Here is a 25,888-nt window from a genome sequence, read left to right on the forward strand (position 1 = left end):
ATTAAGCCTAAGCCTAATGTCGATCTGGGGCCTCGTCTGCTCGAGCCTCCTCACGACCTGTTCCAAATATAATATTAATTTCCTAGCCGAAATTCCAATATTTACACAAAATCAAAATAGGCAAAAATTAACCGAGAGCCATTTTCACGCTCAACATTGCCTAACTTCAAAGTGGTCCACATTTCAACCCTAGAACCAACAGCCGTAACTACACCTTCCCATAGCTTAAACAACTTTAATCCAACGGCCGGATTCTATATTAATTAACCGCCAAAAATACCACACTTCGAAAATTCATAAACCTATCCAAAACTCATCCAAAAATTTCATAACTCACTTCAATAAACTCCCCTTAATATTCCAAATTTAAAAACATTAAAATCTCCCAACCGGCGCCGGCACCAGCTACGCGGGCAGCGGCGGCCGGAGGCCGATTCCGGCGACCTCTAATTCCTATGAAATTTTGATAGAATAATCCTCTCTTCATGTTCTACAACTTTCCTAACTAGCACAAACTCAAAATCCAAGCCTAGCTATGCCAATCGAACAAAAACATCAAAAACGCCCTAGAACTTCCACCTCAAATTTCTCCTTACCTGAAGAGAACCGGAGTGAGTCCTTTTAGGACAAGGCAGCTGGGTTGGAGACCTACAAAACCATACCAGGCTTGCCCGGATTGGTGGCCGGAGGAGAGAGTTCCGGCGAAGAAGAGCTGTCGGCGTTTCCGGCGGGTTTTCTCCTCTCCGGCGACGCTATAGGCTTGGATGCTAGGCCGGGAAGAGAGAGGAGACGGCGGGGATCCGAACTAGGCTGGAGCGGCGGCCGGTGGCTGGCCAGACGGCGGCAGGCGACGGCTGGAAGTCCGGCGGGGAGAGAGAGCTCAGGAGGGAGAACCGGGAGGAAGAGAAGGAAAAGAAAAGAGAGGAAGAAAAGCTTTGGGCCTCCACTCCCGGTCCAAGTCCTTTATTAAACCCAACTCCACCAAAAATTTACACCCCAAAATAATACCATAATAAAAATTACCTTTTACTAGCTAAAATTTACCATTTTTACCATCATCATATTTTTCTCCTACAAATAACTCTCCGAAATAATTGTCCCACAAAACCCCTCTAGGGACCAATTAAACTATACCTCAATGACAGAGACGGTAAAATTCTTATTATAACCAAGCTAGTAAATAAGGTAAAAATTTAAGGGTCGGGATGTGACACCTTGTACAGAAGGCAACCAGGGAGACCCAAGACAAAAAGAACTTAGAACCAAGTACAAGTCACACTTTGAAATGCAATAATATAAGTTTGTTTTGGTTGATGTTACACTGACTATAATTTTTTATTTTTTTGTTAAATGAATGTGTAGGTGAAGTACCACCACCAGTAGGGATTGAAAGGCTGCCAAAGAGTTATTACTCTAAAGGGACTTGTGGTATGTGTAGGAAGCCGGGACACAATGCAAGAACTTGTGCAAGAAGGAACCCATTAACCTCAACAGCCAATAGCCAACAACCTCAGCAAGCACCAAATGATCCACCACAACAAAAAGCTGCAAATGAACCACCTTCTGATGTCAATGTCAATGTCAATGTCAATGTCAATGTCAATCTCAATGTGTCCATGCATGATGAATTTGGAGCTGCAAATGACATACATATGCCATATGAACATATCAATTTGGTGCAGCCAACTCAGGTACTGGATACTATGAATTTTTAGTATTTTTATGGTGTGTAGCTAAGATGATATGGTGATGTTGTTGTTGGTGAGATTTATTTGCTTTTGGAAACAATGTCACAAGAGAGCACTGCTGCACCGACTGCACCTACATCTTCACAAAAGAGGTACAAGAGGCCTGCAATGCGAGTAAACTCCCCAAAAGTCGATCAAAGAAAATCAGCAAGGCCTACTGCCTCAGGTGCTTCAAACAGTACAACTGTTCCATCTCCTAAAACCAACCGTGGAAAAAGGTCATGGAAACCATAAGGAATGGAAGCGTTGCTGATACTTAATAGATGTCAATAGGAATTGGCATGTAATTTATTTTATCTATCTGTTATGGTGGTATTTGTCTTGCGTATTGCTGAACTTTAGTTACTCTGCAAATACCATGTGTTTTGTGCAACAGATGGATCTTTTGATGTAGAAACCTATTTTTGGATGCCAATTTCATGAAAATGTTTTGATTCCCATATCATTGTTCTTTAAATTTTTTTGTTTGATCGAGTAGTTTGTTGAAATTCTCTAGTTTCAGTAGTTCCTAGGTTTGGTTTTGGAGGGAAATTTGAAGAATTGCTGCATTGAATAGTGAAATGGAGGGAAGTCATGGTGTGACGAAATTACCCTCTAAACTTTGACGAAAAACACTATATTTAACGGACCTATTGACAACATGTATGAATAGTGAGTCGGTTTATAAAGTTGAAGTGTAGATTTGAAAAAAATAAAACTTAATGTACGAAAGTTAAGAATTAATGAAACTTCGTGTATTGTTCTTGAAATTTTTCCCTGTTTTTTTTTCATTAACAGATTCTGTCAAACGCGTGTGGGAACGCGCCAGCAGTGACCTTTCACTCAGCGGTGGGAAGAATCTCCGTTTTTTTGAAAAGAAAAAATAATTTATGTGGGCTAGTAGGAAGGGATGGGCTAGGCGGTCCAGACGGCGTGGCTCTTAACAGGTTATGAGGTCCATCATTTAAAAAAACATAAAAAAGAAAATTTTGAAAAAGAAGATAATTTCTCTGGCCCAGACAGAGAAGTGACAGGGCTAGGCGGTCGACGTGGCGTGGGCTTTAGCGAACTGTGGGTCCACCGTTTCCAAATTGAGTTTTAAATTTCCAGAAAAACCCCCTAGAAAGTCTCTAAAATAAAAATCACAGTCCCTCAAACTCCACCTCCTTCACCCCCGACGACGTCTCCGGGCGCCTCTTCTACTCCACCTGCGGCCACCTCCAAGACTACGAGAACTACGTCGACGTCTACGGCGGCGTCTCCGGCCCCACCGGCACCTCCATCCGCCTCGGTACCTCCGGCCAGGGCACCGACAACCACTACCGCGACACCAAGATCTACAAGGCCAACAAACTCATCGATGACGTCACTCTCCGTCTCAACCTCCTCCCGTCCCGCGCCGACGAGATCAAGGCCATGATCGGGAAGATCACCGAAGGTGAGTTCGGCTAAGGTAACTGGTTCAATGTCTTGATTGGTGCCTGTGCTTATGTGGCTATGAGGAGGGATAGCAAGTCGATGCCGATCGCCGAGGCCGAGGTCGCGGCTGCGACGGTTACGAGCTAGGTAGGATGATTATGCGTGTTGTTGATCCCCATGATTGAACTGAGTGGTGGAATGGGAAGTCAGAATTAAGCAAGAAGCTTATGCTCAAGAATATATTGGAGAAAGATGTAGGCTTGGATCATATGCCACCATCTTATCTTAAGGGTCTCAAGGCCTGTAAGAGGAGGAAAGAAAAGATAAATGCTGCCAAATAGCGAATTCATAAGATTATGCAACCTTCAAATGCTCATTCAGATGTACGCATTTCTGAAGATGTACGTATAGACGGGAAGAAAACGAAAGAGAAAGCATACTCTGTTGACTATGATAATTGTGTTGACTTTTCTGTTAAGCTTTCTGTTAAGCTTATTGTTTAGTGTGGTACAGTTGTAATAGTTAGTTAGCAGAGCAGATATTTTCTTTTCTAACTCTTAGCTGTATATATAGTTTTGGGAGCTCTCTCTTTTGGTTGTAACGAATCTTGTGGTTAATAGAAAGAAGGGTCTGAACTTTATCTCTTTTTTCTTTCTCTCTCAAATTCCTTTGTTTCTACAAACCCTAACTCATCTCTGATGCCATGGCTATCATGGTATCAGAGCGTCCATAGATCCAGGACCTGTGATCCATGCTTTCGCATCTATCTTAGTTAACAGTGTATATGCTTTTTGAATTCAGATTCAGCTTCTTCTTTGCTGTGATTTTAGGCTTGCGCTGTGATTTGAACTTTGCTGATTTGCTTGTCATCGAAGGTTGGAATTGCAGCTTTGATCTTCATCGAAGCTTGGTTTGAGTGTTGTGACTTCTCAGAAGGCTACTGTGATCCTCTCTAGTTTTCTTCAGGTGAAATCGAAGCTCTTTCTCTTCAAGAAATATGAGTTATGTGTTGATTAAGAAATCTTAGAGAAAATTCTGTGATTCGAGCTAAAATTTGAGCAGATTTGAGTAGATCTATATGTTTTTCTGCGTTTTTTTTTTTGGAGTATATAGAGTAAAATCTGAGTATTATTATAAGTTTTGGAGCATATAGAGTTAAATCTGAGCAAACTTCTTAGTGTAAAGCAAAGGATTTGAGTAGTTTGAGTAAAGTTTGTGGGAAGAGTTTACAAGTTTGTGGGAAGAGTGAAGCTTTAAGAGTAAACTTCTTACTATGATAGATATATCATAATCTGATAAAGTTTTCACAAGTTTGTTACTTTTTGTGTGAATAGCTTGTGTGTCAACTCTGAATTGAGGAAGAATTGTTGATTCTTGAGAGGGAGGTTTCATTTTTGTGACTCTATAGAAGCTTGTTGATATAAAAATTGCAGAGGTCTCAAAATGGCTCCCCAAAATACTAATGCACAGAGCTCTCAAAACGCTACTGCACATAGTCTCTCTCATGCTGATGTTCATTCTCTTTTGAGCATCATTACTATGCGTCTTGGAGAACGAAATTTTATCAAATGGAGCTTTCAGTTTCAGTATACTCTAGCTGGAAATGGTCTTTTTGGTTTTTATGATGGTACTGAGGTTGCTCCACCTCGCTATGCTCTTTCTTCTGATGGAGAAGTTACAAATGAGGAAACTGCAGCATATAGAGCTTGGAAGCAAACAGATATGGCTCTTCTTAGCCTTCTTATGGCAACCCTAGATGAGGATATTGTGGATGTAATAATTGGATGCAAGACATCAAGGCAAGCTTGGCTTGCACTTCAGGAACGTTTTTCTGCTGTTTCTAGAGTTAGTATTATGCAACTCAAAACTGAATTGCAGACTCTACGCAAGGGCGCTGAAAATATTGAGAAATACCTACAGAAAGTGAAAAATGCTAGAGATCAGTTGCTATCTGTTGGAGTCTCTATTCCTGATGAAGATATCATCATTGTTGTTTTGAATGGTCTTCCTGATGAGTACTCTACTGTTAGAACTGTTATTGAGGGAAGAGAAACTCCTATCTCTCTTAGAGAATTGAGGTCTCAACTTCTTGCTGCTGAAAGAAGGATTGAAGGCAACTTTTCTATCCTTCCCAATATGAGTGCAATGATAGCTCGAGGTGATGGATCAAGGAATGGTGAGAGAGATGGAAACTCTAGGAATTGGGATAATAAAGGTGACATCAAAGGAAAAGACACAAAGTATACTGGTAATGTTGTTGAATGTTCAGTTTGTGGTAAAAGAGGACACAATGTGGACACATGTTTTCGTGTTCACAAATGTCAAATATGTGGAAAACATGGTCATCTTACCAGCACTTGCTATCAAAATCCGGACTATAAACCGCATCAAGCTTCACAACCTTAATTTAGACCATCAGTCAATCAATTCAGGCCATCAGTCAATGGACCTTCTCCTGAATGTCAAATTTGCTCAAAGAAAGGCCACACTGCTGCTAATTGTTTCTATAGAACTGATGTTCCAGAGGGACATCCATCTCTTTCTATTCCTACCTGTCAAATCTGTGGTCTTAAAGGGCATGTTGCATTAAATTGTTCTCACAGAACTAATTTTGCATATCAAGGCTCTGAACCTCCTGCATCTTTGACTGCTCTAGCTGCTCAGTCTACTAGCAATGCTAATGGTGTCTTTCAACAAACTGCTCATGGAGGATATTTGGTGTCCAATGGTTCTTCAAGTTCTAACTTTCCAGGAAGCTTTCATCCTAGCAATGGTGCTTCATCTTCTTCTACTAATCCTGAAGTGTGGGTTGGAGACTCAGGGGCTACACATCATATGACTTTTGAATTGAGAAATCTGACAATTGCTCAACCGTATTCTGCTGACAATAAGATTACAATTGGTAATGGTACAGGTTTGACTGTTGCTCATACTGGTTCTAGTTGTATTAAGCCAGCTGATCATATTTTGAAGTTAAACACTGTTCTTCATGTTCCAGACCTGGCAATGAATTTGTTATCTTTCACCAAGTTATGCAGAGATAACAATTGCTTTATTACTCTTGATGAAAATAATATTGCTGTGCAGGACAAGGCATCCAAAACAATTCTCTACCAAGGAAAGAGCAGTGATGAGGGTCTCTTTCTCTTCAAGTCACCACCACTTTCCTCCATCTCTCAGCTATCTCACTCAGCTTTTGTCAGCTCCTCTTCATCATATCCAGTATGGCATCAATGCTTAGGTCATCCTTCTCAACCTATCATGTTGAAAATGTTAGATAAATCCCAAATAAAAGTGTCTAGTCCAGTTTCTAGTCAAGTTTGTTCTTACTGTTTAGAAGGCAAGTTGCACAGACTTCCTTTCCCTGATTCTGTAATCAAATCATCTGTGCCCTTTCACAAGGTGCATTCTGATATATGGGGACCAGCTCCCTGTCTATCAATAGAAGGTTACAAATACTATGTTACCTTTATTGATGGATGTACAAAGTTTGTGTGGATTTTTCCACTAATCAATAAATCTGATGTTCTTGCCAAATTTGTGCAATTCTGTGCTTTTGTTGAAAATCAGTTTAATTCTTCAATTAAACAACTTCAAACAGATGGAGGTGGTGAATTCAATAGTAAAGCCTTTTCTAATTTTCTTTCATCCAAAGGCATTTTACACCTCATAACATGTCCATATACTCCTCAGCAAAATGGTGTTGCTGAGAGGAAAAATAGACACATAGTTGAAACTGCTATATCATTATTGTCTACAGCTCATGTTCCCAAGCAATTTTGGTTTCATAGTGTTGCTCACTCTTGCTATCTTATCAATAGAATGCCTAGCAGAACTTTCAACATGTCATCTCCATATGAGCTTTTGTTTCTCAAACCTCCAGATCTTTCTCAGTTAAAAATTTTTGGGTCTTGCTGCTATCCCTATCTTAGACCCTATGCTCATGATAAATTAGATCCTAGAACCACACAATGTGTCTTTTTAGGCTATGCTTTGGGATATAAAGGCGTTTTTTGTTATAGTATTTCTCACAATTAACTGTGGATGTCTAGGCATGTCATTCATGATGAAAACCATTTTCCCTTTCTCTCTTGTCCTCCATCTATGACGTCTTCTATTGATCCAGTCACATTCTTTCCATCCTCCTCTTCACACACTGCTCTTTCTCCACGGATGCCTGTCCCTCCTCCATTGCATAATACAGTTGCCGCTTCTCTTATTCATGCTTCCTCAGCTGATAGGGGTCCTATTTCTGATAGATCTGTCGATGACGGCTCTCTGAATGTTGTTGCCACTACTACTAATATTGGTAGTGCTATTGGAAATAATCCTACTTCGAGTGCAAATGGTGATCCTTCCAATACTGAACCTGTTGCGACTTCTGGTAGTAATGGTGGAGGTGGGGTTGATATTAACATCATTGATAAGAGTGTTGGCACAGGTGTGAATGTGCACTTGCATGAAGGTATTGGTGTTGCAGGTGATACTACTGTAAGTTGTACTGACAATGTCTTTGAAACTCATTCTACTCCAACTGATATTGCTGCTACGAGTACTCCTAATCTGCATGTTGATAATGTCACTAATGCTCTCAATCATAATGAATTGAATGCTTTACAGTTTGGAGGCATTGATGCTGCGAATCTTCCTCAAGAGCTTGATTTTATTGTGAATCAAAATTACAATGACCATTCTATGATGACTCGGGCCAAGAATGGCATTGTTAAGCAGAAAACTTTTGAAGATTTCTACTGTTATTCTGCAGTAGCTCAACACAAGTTGTATGATGAGTTTCCTTTCTTTAGTGGGTTCACTGCTACATCTGAAATTAATGATATTGTTGAGCCTAAATCTTTTAGAGCTGCAACAGGCAAATCTGAATGGGATAAGGCAATGCTTGAGGAGATTGAAGCTTTACAGAATCAAGGCACTTGGACTCTTGTCCCATGCCCTACGGATAGAAATATAGTGGGAAGCAAATGGATATACAAGATCAAGAAGAATCCAGATGGTACTGTTTCAAGATATAAAGCAAGGTTGGTAGCTCAAGGTTTTAGTCAAGCGAAAGGTTTGGATTATGCTGAAACCTTTAGTCCTGTTGTGCGACATAGTACAGTCCGAATAATTTTAGCTCTTGCTGCTATGAATGGCTGGGAATTAAGGCAACTTGATGTGAAAAATGCTTTCTTACATGGGGATTTGAAAGAAGAGGTATATATGACACAACCTCAAGGTTTTGTCGATCCTGCATTTCCTGGTTATGTTTGCTTGTTAAGAAAATCTCTTTATGGTTTAAAGCAAGCTCCGCGAGCTTGGAATGAGAAGTTTACCAGTTTCTTACCAAGTTTGGGATTTTCTTTTTCTCATTCTGATCCTAGTCTCTTTATCAGACATACAACAGCAAGGATGGTAGCTTTGTTACTTTACGTGGATGATATTGTGGTAATAGGTTCTGATAATGCTGGTATTCATGAAGTTATTTCTGAACTTAGTATGGTGTTTGATATGAAGGATCTTGGTTCTTTATCATACTTTCTTGGTTTGGAGGTCACGAAAGTTCCGCAAGGCATTCTCATTAGTCAGACAAAATATGCAAAGGATTTGCTTGCCAGGTCAGGAATGGAAACTATTAATACTTGTAATTCTCCTTGCCTTCCTCATCATCAGATGACCAAAGATGAAGGTACTCCTCTTAAAGATCCTACTATGTATAGAAGCATTGTAGGTGCCTTACAATATTTGACATTTACTCGATCAGACATTGCATATGCTGTCAATACTGTATGTCAATTCATGACAACTCCCACAGATGTTCACTTTGCCGCTGTCAAACGCATTTTGAGGTACTTGAAAGGTACAATTCAGAAAGGTATGTTTTATAGTTCAGCTGGTGCTTTGCAAAATGCTGTACATGTTAAAGCTTTTTGTGATGCTGATTGGGCCGGGGAAGTGATTCAGAAGCGCTCTACAACTAGATTTGTAGTGTATCTTGGTATGTGTCCTGTTTCTTGGCAATCTAAGAAGCAAGGGACAGTCTCTAGAAGTTCCACAGAATCTGAATATAGAAGCCTAGCCAATACTGCAGCTGAAGTGAGTTGGATTAGACATTTGTTGTGTGATTTGAAAATTCGAATTCCTCCTGCTCCACTTCTCAAATGTGACAATTTATCAGCTTTAGCCTTGGCTTCAAATCCAGTATTCCATTCAAAGATCAAGCACTTGGATAATGACTTTCATTTTGTACGAGAGCGAGTACAGCACAATGATTTGTGTCTTGAGTATGTCTCCACCACAAAACAAACAGCAGACATTTTGACGAAAGGGTTACCTTCTCCTCTTTTTCGCTTTCATTGTACCAATCTCAGGCTAGTGACCCTAGCTGAGCTTGAGGGAGGGTGTTGACTATGATAATTGTGTTGACTTTTCTGTTAAGCTTTCTGTTAAGCTTATTGTTTAGTGTGGTACAGCTGTAATAGTTGGTTAGCAGAGCAGATATTTTCTTTTCTAACTCTTAGCTGTATATATAGTTTTGGGAGCTCTCTCTTTTGGTTGTAACGAATCTTGTGGTTAATAGAAAGAAGGGTCTGAACTTTATCTCTTTTTTCTTTCTCTCTCAAATTCCTTTGTTTCTACAAACCCTAACTCATCTCTGATGCCATGGCTATCATACTCTTGATTGGGAAGATTTAATTATTGAAAATTTGAAACCCTCCTCCTTCATCAAGCAAAAGAAGAGGAGATTGAGAAGGGGTGGTATAATAGCTTATTAGATTTACATGTATTTAACTCTGGAGTTGTGTAAGGCTTCTGGTATGGTCAAACTAAAAATGGTGCAATATGCTTCCAATCCTTCCATGCCTCAGCCACTGCATGATCCAAGAGTATTTTTGTCTGATGATGTTTAAATTTGTCCTGCAACACTGTTCTTACATGTCTCTAAACAGAAACTTGAGAATTGTAATGTAACACATACTTGGCCTTGTAATGAGGCACCATTCTTTTGTACCAGAAGTTATTTATCAAGAAAGGAATTCATTTGTCTCCATATTCACCTATTTATGCAAGCATGCTAAATCACATTTTAGCGTCAAATCAACTTCATTGGTAGATGTATATCATCAAGTGCATACATTTTTTTTTAGTACCACAATTAGAAAGCTTACTACCACAGTTAGAAAGCTTACTATGACAAAGCCTTACGAAACAGAAGGCAAAAAGAAAAGACAAAATAGGTTTTTTGCTGGATAAGGAAATTGAAATCTTAAACTGATGAAATGTAGGCAACCACACTGGCCCTTGGCTTGCTTGGTAAACACACATCACTGACCAGCAGCAAACGCCTCAACTGGAAAAGTTTTGGTGATGCCGGCAAGGCTCTTGAAGTGAATCTTTCCGGTTGGTTGCGCATCAGCAATGATTTCACTGACTGGAGGCCACAACATGAGTTCCTTGGCCTTCACTCCCTTCAGCTTCTTGATCCTCTGCTTCTCAACATATCCTTTAATCTCTGTGTCATAGCTCACAAGCTTACTGATGATCTTGAAACTGTGCTCGACCTTCTTCTTCTGGACGATCCACATGTAGCCGGTGCTCCTCACGAAACCAACTTCAATCACATCAGCAAGGGGCAAAAGTCCGAGTGGAAGCTCAAACTCTTGGAGAAGTGAAGTTGCCAATGCCAGTCCCTCTTCGTGGCCCTTCTTGACGATTCCTCCTTCCTTCTCAGCCATGTCTGGTAACTTTATTTTCCTTTAAGTTGTAAGTAAAGAAGTGAAATTGGATTGTAGATACTTCGGGGTTGAGGGGTTAATTTATACAAAGTCATTACATATCTTAGACAAGTAGAATGGAGAAACCAATGGTATTGACATTGTAGTAATCTCCAATGTGTCCCTTTACTTATCTGGCCTTGTCTTCATTTGTATGTCTCGAGTGGATTGTTCTGGCACAGATACTAGGCATGTTGTGGTCTTCACCCCATTTTGCTGTTTTTGTTGGGTTCCAGTGTTGTTCGTTTAAGACAATTGGTTAATTCCATGCATTCTGATAATGAGTTATGTTAGCTAATTTGTAATATTTTAAGAAATGTCAATTTTTCTATTGAATCTGCATTTCTGTTAAAGATTACACAACTGATCGATGATTTTCTAATTGCCATTTCTACTGGCACTACTAGAAAAATGATGTAGAACAAGAATTGGCCAAATTTAGACATAAGAAAATAAAAGTCAGGAAACGGCGAGTAATAAAAAAGAATAATTTGAAGATCAGTAATTCTCATATCATCATGAGGTTGCTAGCCGCTGAAATATTCAAGAAGATATTGTTTTAGACTTTTCGGGTTTGTCACGCAAAATCTGTTAAATCTGATTTTGAGTAACTTTTGACCAGAACGTCCATTTGGGATGCATGACTCCTTTCCAGAATAAGAACGACGAGATTTACAATACTCACTTTAGTGAGCCCTATCAGATTTAGGCCAAAAGATATCGTTTTATATATCCGATTCGGCATTTAGTATTATTTTAGGTTTTTAGTTTATTTTGGATTTTGTTTTGTTTTAACCTATGGGCTTTTAGGCTTGGTTGTTAGTTGCCCTACAGTTTAGTTTCTCCTATATAAGGACCCTTAATCGGTTGTAGTCGTAACTTTTTTTATTAATAAAAACTTTTGAGTTTATCTCAATTCTCTGGTGGATTCCAGATTCTTTCGTGGATTCGAGAAAACTAGACTTGTGGATTCAAGTCGCCTTTAGACATTGGTGGATTCCAACGTTTATATTTCCGCTGCATCAAAAAACCATGTTTCACACAGATTAAAATGCGGCTATTTCACACGGATGACAATGAAAAAAAAGTTTCACTCACGGTACACTCACGAATTTGATATACGTGCTCTTTTGAGGGGGGGCTAATACTCAACTCACATAGATTTAACAATCCGTGCGACTAATTGACGTGGGCCCCATCACATTCCATAAACATGGTTGTTTTATGAGATTCTCGATCAGTGGTTGTTTTAGGTAGTCCACGTAATAGGATAATTACGTATATACTTGGAACTTAAAATGATCATGTCATTGTTACCATGATAACTTGGAAATTAAAATGAACTAGAGTTAGTAGACTGGGGAAATGCATTCATATATAATGACAATGGGTTATTATAGGGTGATGATTAACATATATAAGTTTCAAGTCATTTTCTACGACGTACTTCAATCCTCAAAGTCTGGATTAGTATTAAAAGTCGTCTTGCTGAGAGCACGTAGTTCTGGAACTATGTTAATCATATTCATCATCTGCATATGGAAATTTAGTGAAATCTTTATTGTCCCCGTCGGATATACCCCCCCCTCCCCCACCCCCCCCCCCCCCCCCCCCCCCCTTCCCTTTTTTTTTTTTTTAAGAGTATTTGACTGGAAAATTGGTCCTGGAAGAAGCAACTAGGGTTACAATATTCTGGCTGCATTTGCCTGGAAAAGAACCCTAGATGGAGACCGATCGAGATAAAGTCTACTCTTTTTGCTTTTGGAATCTGTCTTTTTTCTTCCTACCACTACTAGCCTGCTTTGATTGGAGGGTTTTTTATTGTATGATACCTGCATGTATGTGTATCTCTGTTGATAGAGTTTTCGAGTAGTATTTTGTTAAATTACAATACTGATTTTGATAGGTACGTATTTTGGAAAACCATTGTAATATATCATAATATTGCTAGCAACATCGATCTCTCATGACATAGGAGTTTTCTTATCCTACGTAGACCATATGAGATTATGAGCTAGGTTGGTACTTACCTTATGAAGTAGTAAGCTTAAAACATGAAAGCACATTTTGAGGCACAGAAAAAAAAGAAAAAAAAAAAAAGGAAAAAAAGTACGTATTTACAGTGAATATGCACCTTGTTCAATTTTGTAAAGATGATAAAGTTGATTTTACGAGAGATTTTTCTCATCAGTTTATCTCTACTAAACTGTAATCCGACGAATGAATAACTTAATTGTTGAGAAAATAATTCTATGTATCAAAACTGGGTTTATTAATAAGGAGATATAGTCCCTAGCTAGCTAGACCATACTTGCAATCAAAGACGCAAATTATTTCTCCCTTCTACTCATATTTTATGAAGAACAAACAATTTGCACATGTACCTCTTACCAAAACAACAAACATTGCACATGCATAAACATATAAATACCATAAGAGATAGTATTCAGTAGCTAGCATTATTAGTTTTTTTTTTAGTATTAATAGTCGTATCTAGAATGACATCAATAATACAGACCCCAAAAGATTGAGGTGATTCAAATATCATTATATTGTATATTTTCGCTGACGATGAGCTAGATCGAGCTAGCATTATTAGTATATGCATGCATGATGTATTAAAAAAAATTATGACATAAACATATTTGCTCGATTCTATTGGAAGAATTTAAACTCGAAGACTTTGACAAGTTCAACATAGTGAGAAATATAGCAGCATCGATACCTAATCGGTTATATCGATCACAAGAATTTTAGTATGCCAACTTGCTCTTTATGGTGTTCAAATAACATACGTTAACTTCAAATGATGGAATACATGCACATATTTAATGACTTTTCATGATGATGATGACCATCATTAACAAGTTCTAAGTACTGATGAGGTTGACCATAATCACCACATTATAGCGTTCACACAATGGCTAAAATTATCTTAAAACAAACAATTGCCGTTCACAATAAACTATATCTTGACTAATCATATATTTACGTGTTAGAGTGACTTCATAATCACAAGGAGAAAATTCATTGTTATTTCCTTAATTATTGATGAACTATAACACGGTTAAGTCTTGCCGCTTCAATATCTTATTTCCTTGCACTTCGATCAACTTCTGAGCAATTGCTGCACTCTTTCTCAGCCGTAGTACGTATATAGGTAGCTCTTCCTTTTCACCAACCTGTTTCTTTCAGAGAAAGCCGAAGAAAACGAAGGGTATACAGGAAAGCTAACAGTGGGGACTACTCGGTTTTGAATAATAATATTCTATCTTATCGATCTTGCGTAAGCAGCCATTGCCCTCACCATCTTCTTCTCTTTGCTTTTAAAGAGGTCGAGAAACAGCTACCAATATAATAGTACTGCTTGTCTCTATAAATAGAGAGAGCTGCCTGGTTTTATTTCTCATTCTTAGAGCCAAAGCTTCATCAAGCACTAGTTTTCATATATAACAGACCAAAGCTATATATATCCGCCTATTCCGAAACATGACGGTGCGTACTTGCTTAAACTTAGCTATAGCTGCATTATGAAAAGGGTGCATGCTTCGTTTGTGCAACTTTTACTTGCAGCTGAAGTTATACCATTGTTTCTTTTTCGAAATACACGATCAGTCCGCGAGAGCTTAAATTACTACTGCATATGAACTTATGTTTGTGTTCTGGTTAATTTTGTGCAGATAGTAGAGATGCAAGTGCACATGGACTGTTCTGGCTGTGAGAACAAGATAAAGAAAGCTCTCAAAAAGATTAAAGGTATACTGCTTTGTAAATGTTCTTTCTCCTATTGTTGCCTTTTTAGAGTCATATCAGCAGCTTTATTCCTTATTGACAATATATATGGATCTGTTACTCACAGGCTTAAAGTTTATATATAGATCTCTGCTGATCATGGATTTACTTACTGTGATTCTAATATAGTTTGTATGCAACTATCAAATTTACAGGAGTAGACGATATTGATGTGGATATAAACATGCAGAAGGTGACTGTCATGGGATGGGCTAAGCAAGAGAAGGTTTTAAAGGCAGTAAGGAGGACTGGAAGGACAGCTGAGCTTTGGCCTTACCCTTACAACCCTGAATATGGACACAACCTTAATGTTCAGTACTACCAGCAGCATCAGCCCCGTGATGGCCACGAACATCACCACCACCACCACAACCATCATGATCGTGGTGAGCATCGGAGTAAACACAACATCACCACCTACAATTCAATTCCGAATTACTCGTCCTATTCGTACAATTATTATAAGCACGGCTACAGTGGCATGGAGCACGGCTACTATCAGCCTCCTCCTTACTCCACCATGTTTAGTGAGCAGGACACTGCTGTATTCAGTGATGACAACCCTAATTCTTGTTCCATTATGTGACATCAAAGCTCTCTAGTCGATCTGTGCGTGGCAAATAGAAAGTGCTAGCCAAAAGACTTGTTAAGGGCTGCACACTCGTACTTTGTTTTGCCTCTTGTATATAGTCTTTTGAGGTACTTCTACGAAATCGTTGGTCATCGTAACCGTGCAGAATGCATCTTTTGAAGCTCTTTCATGGCAGAAATTCAACTTGGAACTGTTGTCTAACTTATATCTGTCCCTGCTGGTTCTACTGGTTCATTTCCCTACTTGGTTATTGTATATATGCAATTGTTCATGTGTGTGTACTTCTGAGTGATCCACAAGCGTTTTTAGTGTGTGCCTCTCATAAGTCTATCCATTAGTTTTGTAATACGATGTGATCAATATCTTGTATATCATAATATCATAATGAAAATGAAGTGGCTTTTATATTTTTTTAGTGTTTCCTTGCCTCAACTCTTTATGTATCAATGCATCAATACATGTCATACATTAACACATCATAGCCTTACACATCAATACATTAACACGTCATAGCTTTACACATTAAAATTTGTTGAAATTTAGTTCAACATTAATTGAGTGAGCTTCTCTTGACTTTTTATTTTCTAGGAAGCAACTCGGTCATGAACTGATGCCAATACTCTTAATTTGATGAGGTAAGCACAAAGATTAAAATATATATGTTTATCAATCTATCGTTATTTTGAGAAAATGAGATATCATATCGATATATAAGGATATTTCGAAAAAGTCATTCTTCTTTTTTTTTTTGGAATTTTTATTTTATCGAATTTACATATAAATAGATAAAAATATCAACTACTTCTTCTATATTCAGAAAGAGACTCTAGGTATAAATTGTAATAACGATGAATCTTTTTACATGATAGTTATAAATCTCTTTGAAACTATTAATTGATTGTTTCCATATAAGTGGATAGTAAGAATGAATCTAACTGCATGACTGGTCATGTACTTCTCCACATTAGTTATATCCATGAACATTATTGTCATATCGATTATTGCTTTCTTACGGTTTCATTTGAGGTATGTCAATTGCCTAAAATGATAGACTCAAAACATAAGACAACTGAAGCAACATGATAACATCTGATGAGTCATTTTGATCATCAGTTGCACCTCTAGTCCTCATCACATACATGTCTTCTCTTGCGCACCATGACCAACTGTTCTAGATTTTGTGGTCTTCATCAAGGGGATTAATCTTTACTTCTCGCTTGGATATTTCACTCAAAACCCTCACTTCTCATCCAAATATCCCTCGAGCTATTTCTGTTCTCTCAGGTAACCCTCATGGTCCTCATTTCTCATATCGCTCGAGGGGGTTAGTCATCTCCTTGATGTCCCTCGAGGTCATGATCACTCCTAGCCTCATCCGGATACCCCTAAAAAGGATTGCTCTTGCAAATATACAAATCCACGTTACTAACTTGACTCCTGATAATTCCTTGCACTTAACCGGACTAACATAATATGATAAACATATCTCTTATTCAAGCAGCAAAATGAAGACAATATATATGTTGGCCCTAGGCTCAAAGATATGTTTTTCTTATGTCTTCGTTTCGAAGCTGATAAGAAAAGCATGCTGAACTTCCTTTAGGTGTATTAGGCGGTCCAAGAACTTGGCTCAGCCAATAATTCTTTGGGATAGCTATGCAATAATACATGCGTCTGTATGTTATGTGATTGTGTACGTCTGTGTAGCAGCTGGCCTGCCTATACCAAGTGAACAACTACAATGATTTCTTCCCTTTGGCGCTACTTTGATTTGAACTGCTCACCCACATATCATTTGCTACCTTTACACCCATACCATGAATTCATCTCCATGAATTTCATCTCATTTATGTTATAACTTATAACCATCCGTAGTGTTGTGAAATATCCAACATAAATCCAAAAACCTTATTGAGTATTTCGTGATGTAATAAATACGACGATAAATCAAATACATTCAAATGTATAGCTCGAATTTGATGTTTTCGCCCGAACAAAGACTCATTTCTTTCCTCTCTTCTTCCTAAGCCGAAACCTTATGCCTACTTATTGGTCACGTAGAAGCCAAGTTCGTAACCCTCATCTCCACAAACTATACACAAAAAGACAATCCAAATTTTTGGCAAGTACTTCAAAGTAAAGTAAAAAAAAGAAAAATTTACTAGAAGAAGAGTAAAAGGAAAGAAAAGGAAATTAGCTGCGAGACTGAGGAAGAAGACATGGACTTGGGTTAGCTCGCTGGTCAGAAAAGAAAAGATAACCAAGAGTATGGCGTCGATGCTGACCTCGCTTCTTTGATTCAACCAAGAAATTAGGATCTCTCTCTTTTCCTTATCTTCTTCTTCTTCTTCCACCTATACATATATAAATGGCCTCCGCTCCTCTACTTCACGCGCGTTGCGGTTACTCGCCGAGATTCAGTTGCAGCAGTGCTCGTCGGAATGGTGGTGGAGCTCTAGGTTCGTCGCCGTCGTCGTCTTCGTCGTCGTGTTGCTCTTCTTCGTATTTGGCCTTCTCTTCCGGTAATTGAAACGATTAACTTTTTCAATTGCAGAAGTTTGCTTAATTTTGTGGAAATTAGGCGATTGATTATGATTTTGATTTTGAATTTTCAGGAGCGTATAATAGTTGGAGGAATCAAGGACTGAGAGCTCACGCTATGACGAGTCAGGGAGGTTTCGCTTCTTCCTCCAGAGGTGTTGCCAGTGCGGAGAAGAAGCCTGATCATCTTCTTGTACTTGTTCATGGCATATTGGCTAGGTATGTGTTCTTCCAACTCTCCAAAATGAGCTTCGTAGTCTCGAAAGCGGCTAGAAATTTAATTTAATTGATTGTGTTGGATAGAGATTGGTCATGTATGCTTTTGAGTGAGATGAGTGTTGTTTGTGTTGTGAATATATCCAATAGAATTGTGGAAGTATGAGTTTTGTGAGGTCATGGTCTAAATTTTCGGATTTATGTAAGGTTGAGATTCGGTGATTGATTATGTTTTGGTTTATGTAGTTCTTTGGTTTTCCGCCTGAATTGATGTTGAATTTAACTGATTCTTAGTAATGCAGCCCGAGTGATTGGACATATGTGGAAGTGGAGTTACGAAAGCGTCTAGGCAGGAACTTTTTAATCTATGGTAAATTGATCTCGCTTTGCTTCAAATATGTGGAACTTACTTTCAGCTTATGTTAGTTTCAAATGTGTAGACTTAATAAGTTATGAGAACAGTAATAAACAGAGTACTGTTCAAAAAAGGTAGTTGTGAGATCGAGAACTGTCAGACTAAGCAGGACAATGAGAAATCTGGACTGAAATTCTAGTATCTTTATTTATATTCTGGGAAGAAAATGTGTTATGTCACTAAGGTTCTTGGCTTATATGATTGCTTTATAAGCTTAACTATGCGAGTTTTAACATCATGCTTACTGTATTTCAGCAAGTTCATGTAACATGTACACTAAAACTTTTACCGGGATTGATGGAGCTGGAAAGAGACTGGCAGATGAAGTGAGTTTTGAAATCTACCAGCCACTATTTGTAAAATTTACTCTTTACTTATAAATCATGTTACCTGTGGCATGTTGAAAAATAAACATCCTTGCATAACCTTGGAAATTTTTTGATTGACAGGTCATGCAAGTTGTGCAAAAGACAGATAGCCTGAAGAAAATCTCATTTTTAGCCCATTCTCTGGGGGGTTTGTTTGCAAGATACGCAATATCTGTTCTTTACAGACCCAATGATATTCCCGATTCAGCTCTTGTAAATTCAAAAGAAACATACCCTTTGAGACGAGGAAAGATTGCCGGTTTGGAGCCAATCAATTTTGTAACATTGGCGACCCCACATCTTGGGGTGAGGGGGAAAAAGCAGGTAACTTTATAATCATTAATTACTTTTACCCTATACTAAGGTGCCATTCTGGGATCTGTTAAGGTGTATTACTTTTTTCCAAAGTCATTCTGACTTGCAACAAACACCCGTATACCTAGGGAACTTAGTAAAGGGATGAGTAGATAGATTAACTTCTCTGATAAAGGATGTTAGCACTGTTATTTATTAGGGACTGTTCACAAGGTTGGTCAGATATTTCACATTATTGGGAGAACAATTGACCATAGTACTGAACTACTGATACTGAGACTTCAATTGCTTTTAACTATTTGATCGCTTCTGTGATGCTTTTTTATGGTAGCCGTCTATGTCTGGTATCTAGGGCTACTTGAACCTAACCTTCACATAGTAAATTTGAATTTATGTATTCTCTTGTTTCTTCAGCTACCATTTCTTTTAGGCGTACCATTTTTAGAAAAGTTGGCTGCACCAATTGCTCCTATTGTTGTTGGTCGAACTGGTAGTCAGCTGTTCCTCACTGATGGTAAACCTGAAAGACCACCACTTCTGTTGAGAATGGCATCTGATTGTGAAGATGGAAATTTTTTGTAAGTCAAGCATTTCATATCAATTACTTTAGGCATTTAATTTCTGGCAAAGTTCTGTTAGGGTTCTGATATGTTTCATTTTGCAGATCAGCATTGGGGTCGTTTAAATCTCGGATTCTTTATGCTAATGTATCTTATGATCGTATCCTCCGGTGTATCATTCATTTTGTAGCAGAATAATATGAATGCCTGAACTTTCAAATTTCCATTCATTAGTCCTCTCTTTTCTATTCCAGTTTCTTTAACATCATACAGATATGGTTGGTTGGCGTACATCATCCATTAGGAGAGAGACAGAAATTTTGAAGGTGACAGTTGATATAGTCATAGTTTGTAGCTTCTGTAAATTTATGCTTCTATTGCCAAAATCAGGATAATTTGTTTATGGATTCATGGCCATCATGTTTGTGAAGGGTAAATGTTTTAGCTTTTGATAATTCAAATAGTGAATGCACCCTTCAATTTTATCCATCAATCTGATGTTTTTAACATTATTTGCAGCCTCCTCGACGGTCTTTGGTTGGCTACAAGCATGTTGTAGATGTAGATTATTGTCCCCCAGTTTCGTCTGACGGCCCCCATTTTCCTCCTGAAGCAGCTAAGGCGAAGGAGGCAGCCCAAAGTAAACCCAACCAACAGAACACCTTGGAATATCATGAAATTGTTGAAGGTAAGTACACAAGTGCCGGCAGATATTCAATATATGATGACATTGATGGAATGCAATCCTTTACATAGCATTGGGTAAAATTTGCTTAGTATTGTTAACAGATGAAATGATAGGAGGCTTACAACAGTTGGGATGGAAAAAAGTTGATGTCAGCTTTCATTCTGCAGCTTGGCCCTTCTTTGCCCACAACAACATTCATGTACTGTTCTAAATCAATCTTCTCCATTGGATTTGCGTCATCTCTTCATTTTCTGATTAAATGGATTTCTCTTTGTAAATCCAGGTGAAAAATGAATGGCTTCACAATGCTGGTGCTGGAGTGGTTGCACACGTTGCTGACACTCTAAAGCAACAAGAATCGTCCTCCACACTGACCGCCAGCTTATAGGTATAATATGTATGTAAGTGCAGTGATAATGATAGCATGTAGAGAAACATCAAAGTAATGAGATTAGTCAATGAATAATATTGTTGGTCGCTGTTGCATCCTTTTACCTTCATCATTGTTCCCTCATATAGAGCTTGATTTGTGGGAACACATTAGAAGCGTAGTCAGGCGCTGGGTTTTCATATTCGAATGTTTGGAACGAAAGGTGTAAATACACGGAAACAGACATGCATGAGAGATTGAGAGGGATGTTATGCAGAAAGAGTTACAGCAAAAATCAACAATTAACTCTAGTGTTCTTGGTTTCAACTTCTAAGTCGGTCTTATTAGTATTAGCACCCATATATATGTACCATGAATTCAGGTTTCATTCATGACTTGCTCTCAAGTTCCTTATCCTAAACTTGGAAGGGTTCTCATTGACCCATACCATTGGATCGTATTACTCACAGTGAGCCAGTTGTTCATATCACAACACATTGTAAGTTGTAACCCTTACTAGGGGCTTATGTAGCAGGAGGGTCACCCACTATGACTATGGCATGCCTGACTGGCAACCTGAGAAGATCAAGCATATTGTGGAAGTATAAGAACTCACTCTCATGAATGATTAATTTCCAGTTTTGAGAGTTGGTTTTTTGAAAAGTTCTCGATTGTAATTACATCAATACAAATATTGAATCATGTTTGCCTTTCTTGCTGATCCGATGACTTATTGAATGGGATACATTAAGGTGTTGTTCTTGCAAAGCTACAATCTCAAAGGAGTCACAAACGTCACCTCTCAAGTTGTATCATTATGTTCTAACTTCTAAGAGATACTATCACCCCTCGTGTGGTATGAAGATTACACATTTACGTCTCATATATGTTCTAAAGTGAATTCTCTCGTCGCTTAAGCTCACTTTTATTTTTGAATATTAAACGACGATATTTTAAAAAGGTTTATGGGCTTAAAGATTAATCTGCGTCGAGATGTTATGTTAAGATGTTTCATCTCTTAGTCACCAAGAATAGATTGAGATTTAAATTTTAATCAAATTCAGATTTAAGTATAAAAGTTCTCCATTTAAACTCTTGACCACTAATGATAGTAGCTGTCGTTTAAGCTTACTTAAGAAAAGAACGGGTATCATTTAGCTATTTCTTTAGAATTATAAAAAAAAAAAAATGTCATTTCTCAAAAAAGGTATCATTTAGCTCTTGCTTTCTAGTATTTCTAAAATCAAAGTCATTTTACCAAACCCTCACCTCCAATTTTCCTACCCCGCCAAAAATCCTCCTCCTCTCCCTGTAACACACGCGCTCGACCTTTACCGGTCACCAGCATACTAATATTCCCTCCAAACCAAGCAGTACGTAACCATACGCGCCTTCCAGCGCGTAGCGTAGGCATGCCTGAACCGCCGCCTGGCACCTGTGTGGCATAATGGAATAGGGTCCCGCTCCAACCGGTCCTCACCCAACCCCATTCATACCAAACAGTTTTCTCAGACCCCCACTTTCCATAAAACAGAAAAGAAGAGAGAGACCTCACAGAACCCCAACCAAAAAAAAAATCACATAGAGGAAGTGAGTGACTGAGAGAGAGAGATCCACCATGGCTGAGAGAGACAACTACGTCTACACCGCCAAGCTCGCCGAGCAGGCCGAGCGCTACGACGGTATGCTTCTTCTTCCCTCACTCTCACTCTCCATCATTTTCTGCTTTTACTTTTTCAATTTTTTTTAAATTTATTTATTTTTGATGAAATCTGTTTGGTTAGTGAGGAAATCAACGAAAGCAGAGAGCTTAACAGACTCTGGATTTGATTATTATTTTGCTTTGAATTTTGTGATGAGAATTTGGAGTAAGAACTGTGTTAATAGGCAGGAAAAATCGAGATCTAGGCGTTTGATTTATTAGATTTGCTGCATTTTTGGAGCGGAATCCAGGCTAGGGTTAGGGTTTGAGGTTTGAAGTTGTTGTTTTACTTTAATCTTGTGGAATTTTGGCAGAAATGGTGGAGGCGATGACGAAAGTGGCTAAGCTTGACGTGGAGCTGACTATTGAGGAGAGGAATCTGCTGTCTGTGGGGTACAAGAATGTGATTGGAGCTCGGAGGGCTTCGTGGAGGATACTGTCGTCGATTGAGCAGAAGGAGGAGGGCAAAGGGAATGATATCAATGTGAGCCGGATCAAGGAGTACAGGAACAAGGTGGAGGCTGAGCTTTCCAGCATTTGCAGTGACATCATGAGGGTTATTGATGAGCATCTCCTCCCGTCCTGCTCGGGATTTGAGTCCACTGTGTTCTTCTACAAAATGTTAGTGTCGATTTTCGAGATTTTTGTTCCTGTGCGTGTGGGTTTGGTTTTTGAGTGGTTTTGTTTTGTGTGATTGCAGGAAAGGCGATTACTATCGCTACTTGGCTGAGTTTAAGACTGGTGATGACAGGAAAGAGGTTGCTGATCAGTCAATGAAGGCTTATCAGGTATACAGGGACAATGTTTGATTTGGTTAATCTGTTGTTTGCTTGCTAAAGGAGACTAGGGTAAATAAAGAAATAGTAAAGATGAACTCTTGGTTGCTTGAACAGGGGAAAGTAGAGACTTTATCTGATTTGTATTACCCAAAACTAATGAAGACGACTGTTAACTGATCAATCTTTGTGTGGGATCCCTGCTAGGTCCCTGATATTTCTTGTCTTCCTTCTGGCTGTTTGTGCTATGATTAAGATATAGATATGAGACTTAATATTTATATTCACAATGTGGAAGCTTGTGGAATGTGTGGAGGGCTTTGGAAATGGTTGTACTGATTTGCTCATCCTATGCATAAACTGTCATTACTGTGTTTTAGATTGTGGTCCAAATGCACAAGTCACTCAAATTGTCTCTTTGTTTATCTATTTGCAGGCAGCTTCAAGCAAGGCAGAGACTGATTTACCTCCCACTCATCCCATCAGGCTGGGATTGGCCTTGAACTTCTCTGTCTTTTACTATGAAATCTTAAACTCTCCTGAAAGGTATGTTTTTCATTGTGATCAATATTCCTGCTATATGTTTTCTTTTTAACTAGTTTATGTAATGTAATGTTTTGTTTGTTGACAAAAAGCAAAAGTAGAAGAAAAGAAACTTACGTGGTTGTACATTGGTAACTTTTACCAGAGCCTGTCACCTTGCAAAGCAAGCCTTTGATGAAGCTATCTCTGAGCTGGATACTTTGAGTGAGGAATCGTACAAGGACAGCACCTTAATCATGCAACTTCTGAGGGACAATCTTACACTGTGGACCTCTGACATTCCAGAGGATGGAGGTAATTTTAAGTTATTGTAAGAGTGAAAATATGCTGCCTTGTGCTTTGTATTGGTAGAGTTTTCTCACTATTTTTCTATTTTCATACTTTTGGGTTCTCAACCTGTATTACTTAAGTAAGAGAGAGCATGGCCTTGCTAGCTCACGCATGTAACAAAGCTATTGTTGATAGGGGTTACATACCATTAGGCGTTATATGATTTAATGATACTTTTTCCTGCGGAAACCAAAAAAGATATATGCAGAACTAGGGAAGGTAGAACTAACCAACTTTAACTCTTTTGTTTTCTCAGACATTTAACTGGGTTATGTGGAAAACATAATTTTGATAGTGATTTCATACTATAAGACGTGTCTTTACTTTATCCTAAGAAACTTAAAAATACTTCTAGAAATCAAACAGATCACCAAAAGACTGTCCATATGGTTTTTATGTAGCACATAAGAGAATAATAGTTGCAGAATTAAAGGTAAGAGTAATCATAAGCAGATGGAGAACTTATAATTAAAATTATGTGTTTTTTATGTAGCAAGCACGTTAATTGGTTATTAGGTAATTTTAATAAACGTTCTGATATGATCACATCCAGTTGGTAAGATATAGAGTGTTTTTATTCAAAATAGCCTTATATGATAGTAATTTGGTTGACATTATCTTTAATTATTAGCCATAGGTTTATTGTAATTGTAAGTTCTGGAACATATATGAGGTGAAATCACTGCTATATGGGATTAATGCAGATTATGCATGTGGCATTAAAGGGTTGAGATATTGTTTGGGTTCACTGCAAATAATCTGATAGTATTGTCAAGATGCGGCTGGAACTGTATTCAATCATGCTTTTGTTCTTATATCTTAGGTTGTGTTGCACTTTATTCAAAATTTTCTTACCATTGACTCTCTACCTCCCGCTTCGGATCTCCCTGTCTCCACATTATCTTAATAAGTTGATATCTGTATAATACATTCGTTTATTACTCTGCTGCAGTTGAAGAAGGCCAGAAGGCAGACAGCTCTGCAAAAGCTGGAGGTGAAGATGCAGAGGTAGCTTCTTTGTTGTCTTGCCACCATTTTGTTCTTTCATTTACGGCCATATCTAGCAATCATTTTGATTATAATCAGAATGTTTTTGACATCCGTATTTTTGTTTTCCTTTTGCAGTGACCTGGCACGGAGCATGGGTAGGAGTTGTGTAATTTAAGGATGGAGAAACCTTGCAGGGTCTACTCTTAGGGTGCTTCTATTTTCTGATTTATGCAAACTGGATTCTAGTATCATTTGGGATTTGTAGTTTGACATGTCACTGTAGCATTTGTAACCCTGAGTTCTCTATCCATGTTATTGACCTAATGTAAAGGCTTTCCCCCCTCATATCTTCCTTTGATTTGTTGAGACCGACTCCATTTGGTTGCAGACCTAGACTTGGTTTATATGCTGAATGTGTGGTGCTGTTCACTTTTGGGGTGCCCCCTTTATCAATCCCTCACCCTTTTCCCTTTTTCTCAAGGCATATGATAACAGAACATCAAATAATGCTAGTTGTTTTCGCACAAAGATCCCCTAAATCAAACAAGAGAGAGTAGTCTAAAAATGGATCGACTGCCGATAGTAGTTGCTAATCGAAACTTTCTGTACAGCTAATTAAACACGTTCCAAGGTAGATCGAGATTGAAGGAGCAAAAGAACGAGTCAGAATAGTTGTCTTAGCCACATGTAAACAAGTAAGAACATCACAACAGATTTAGTGAGGTCTTGAACTAGACAAGAATGTATGAAATTGGGAACCTCAAAAAAGTACTAC

The 25,888-nt window shown here is 38.4% G+C and overlaps 4 protein-coding genes across 4 annotated transcripts; 3 read left to right on the forward strand and 1 right to left on the reverse strand.

Moving 5' to 3' along the window:
- Positions 1–10,465: 10,465 nt before the first annotated feature.
- On the reverse strand, positions 10,466–10,876 carry LOC101310881. Its single transcript, XM_004295529.1, has one exon. The coding sequence runs from the start codon at positions 10,874–10,876 to the stop codon at positions 10,466–10,468; it is 411 nt and encodes a 136-aa protein (XP_004295577.1).
- Positions 10,877–14,299: 3,423 nt separating this feature from the next.
- On the forward strand, positions 14,300–15,705 carry LOC101293173. The gene is made up of 3 exons (XM_004293889.1): positions 14,300–14,410; positions 14,596–14,671; positions 14,863–15,705. The coding sequence occupies exons 1-3, from the start codon at positions 14,405–14,407 to the stop codon at positions 15,291–15,293; spliced, it is 513 nt and encodes a 170-aa protein (XP_004293937.1). The 5' UTR covers positions 14,300–14,404; the 3' UTR covers positions 15,294–15,705.
- A 1,805-nt stretch (positions 15,706–17,510) lies between these two features.
- On the forward strand, positions 17,511–20,900 carry LOC101293468. The gene is made up of 11 exons (XM_004293890.1): positions 17,511–17,821; positions 17,915–18,059; positions 18,359–18,426; positions 18,727–18,797; positions 18,921–19,163; positions 19,569–19,732; positions 19,819–19,874; positions 19,988–20,040; positions 20,234–20,402; positions 20,504–20,601; positions 20,686–20,900. Exons 1-11 carry the CDS (start codon positions 17,668–17,670, stop codon positions 20,788–20,790), a joined length of 1,326 nt encoding a protein of 441 aa, XP_004293938.1. The 5' UTR covers positions 17,511–17,667; the 3' UTR covers positions 20,791–20,900.
- Positions 20,901–22,286: 1,386 nt separating this feature from the next.
- LOC101293758 (14-3-3-like protein D-like) lies at positions 22,287–25,540 on the forward strand. The gene is made up of 7 exons (XM_004293891.1): positions 22,287–22,454; positions 22,789–23,095; positions 23,175–23,262; positions 23,687–23,796; positions 23,939–24,087; positions 25,076–25,131; positions 25,249–25,540. The coding sequence occupies exons 1-7, from the start codon at positions 22,391–22,393 to the stop codon at positions 25,249–25,251; spliced, it is 777 nt and encodes a 258-aa protein (XP_004293939.1). The 5' UTR covers positions 22,287–22,390; the 3' UTR covers positions 25,252–25,540.
- Positions 25,541–25,888: the final 348 nt, after the last annotated feature.

This window comes from Fragaria vesca, linkage group LG3 (assembly GCF_000184155.1).
Source record: "Fragaria vesca subsp. vesca linkage group LG3, FraVesHawaii_1.0, whole genome shotgun sequence".
In the NCBI taxonomy this organism is placed as follows: domain Eukaryota; kingdom Viridiplantae; phylum Streptophyta; class Magnoliopsida; order Rosales; family Rosaceae; genus Fragaria; species Fragaria vesca.

What these genes read in the sequence shown, in the direction of transcription:
- LOC101310881 (XM_004295529.1), bottom strand. Translation starts at nt 10,876, where the DNA reads ATGGCTGAGAAGGAAGGAGGAATCGTCAAGAAGGGCCACGAAGAGGGA.
- LOC101293173 (XM_004293889.1), top strand. An exon ending in AGCTCTCAAAAAGATTAAAG is followed by an intron (nt 14,672 to 14,862) that starts GTATACTGCTTT and finishes TCAAATTTACAG; the next exon opens with GAGTAGACGATATTGATGTG.
- LOC101293468 (XM_004293890.1), top strand. Translation starts at nt 17,668, where the DNA reads ATGGCCTCCGCTCCTCTACTTCACGCGCGTTGCGGTTACTCGCCGAGA. An exon ending in GTATTTGGCCTTCTCTTCCG is followed by an intron (nt 17,822 to 17,914) that starts GTAATTGAAACG and finishes TTGAATTTTCAG; the next exon opens with GAGCGTATAATAGTTGGAGG. An exon ending in GTTCATGGCATATTGGCTAG is followed by an intron (nt 18,060 to 18,358) that starts GTATGTGTTCTT and finishes TTAGTAATGCAG; the next exon opens with CCCGAGTGATTGGACATATG.
- LOC101293758 (XM_004293891.1), top strand. Translation starts at nt 22,391, where the DNA reads ATGGCTGAGAGAGACAACTACGTCTACACCGCCAAGCTCGCCGAGCAG. An exon ending in GCAGGCCGAGCGCTACGACG is followed by an intron (nt 22,455 to 22,788) that starts GTATGCTTCTTC and finishes GAATTTTGGCAG; the next exon opens with AAATGGTGGAGGCGATGACG. An exon ending in ACTGTGTTCTTCTACAAAAT is followed by an intron (nt 23,096 to 23,174) that starts GTTAGTGTCGAT and finishes GTGTGATTGCAG; the next exon opens with GAAAGGCGATTACTATCGCT.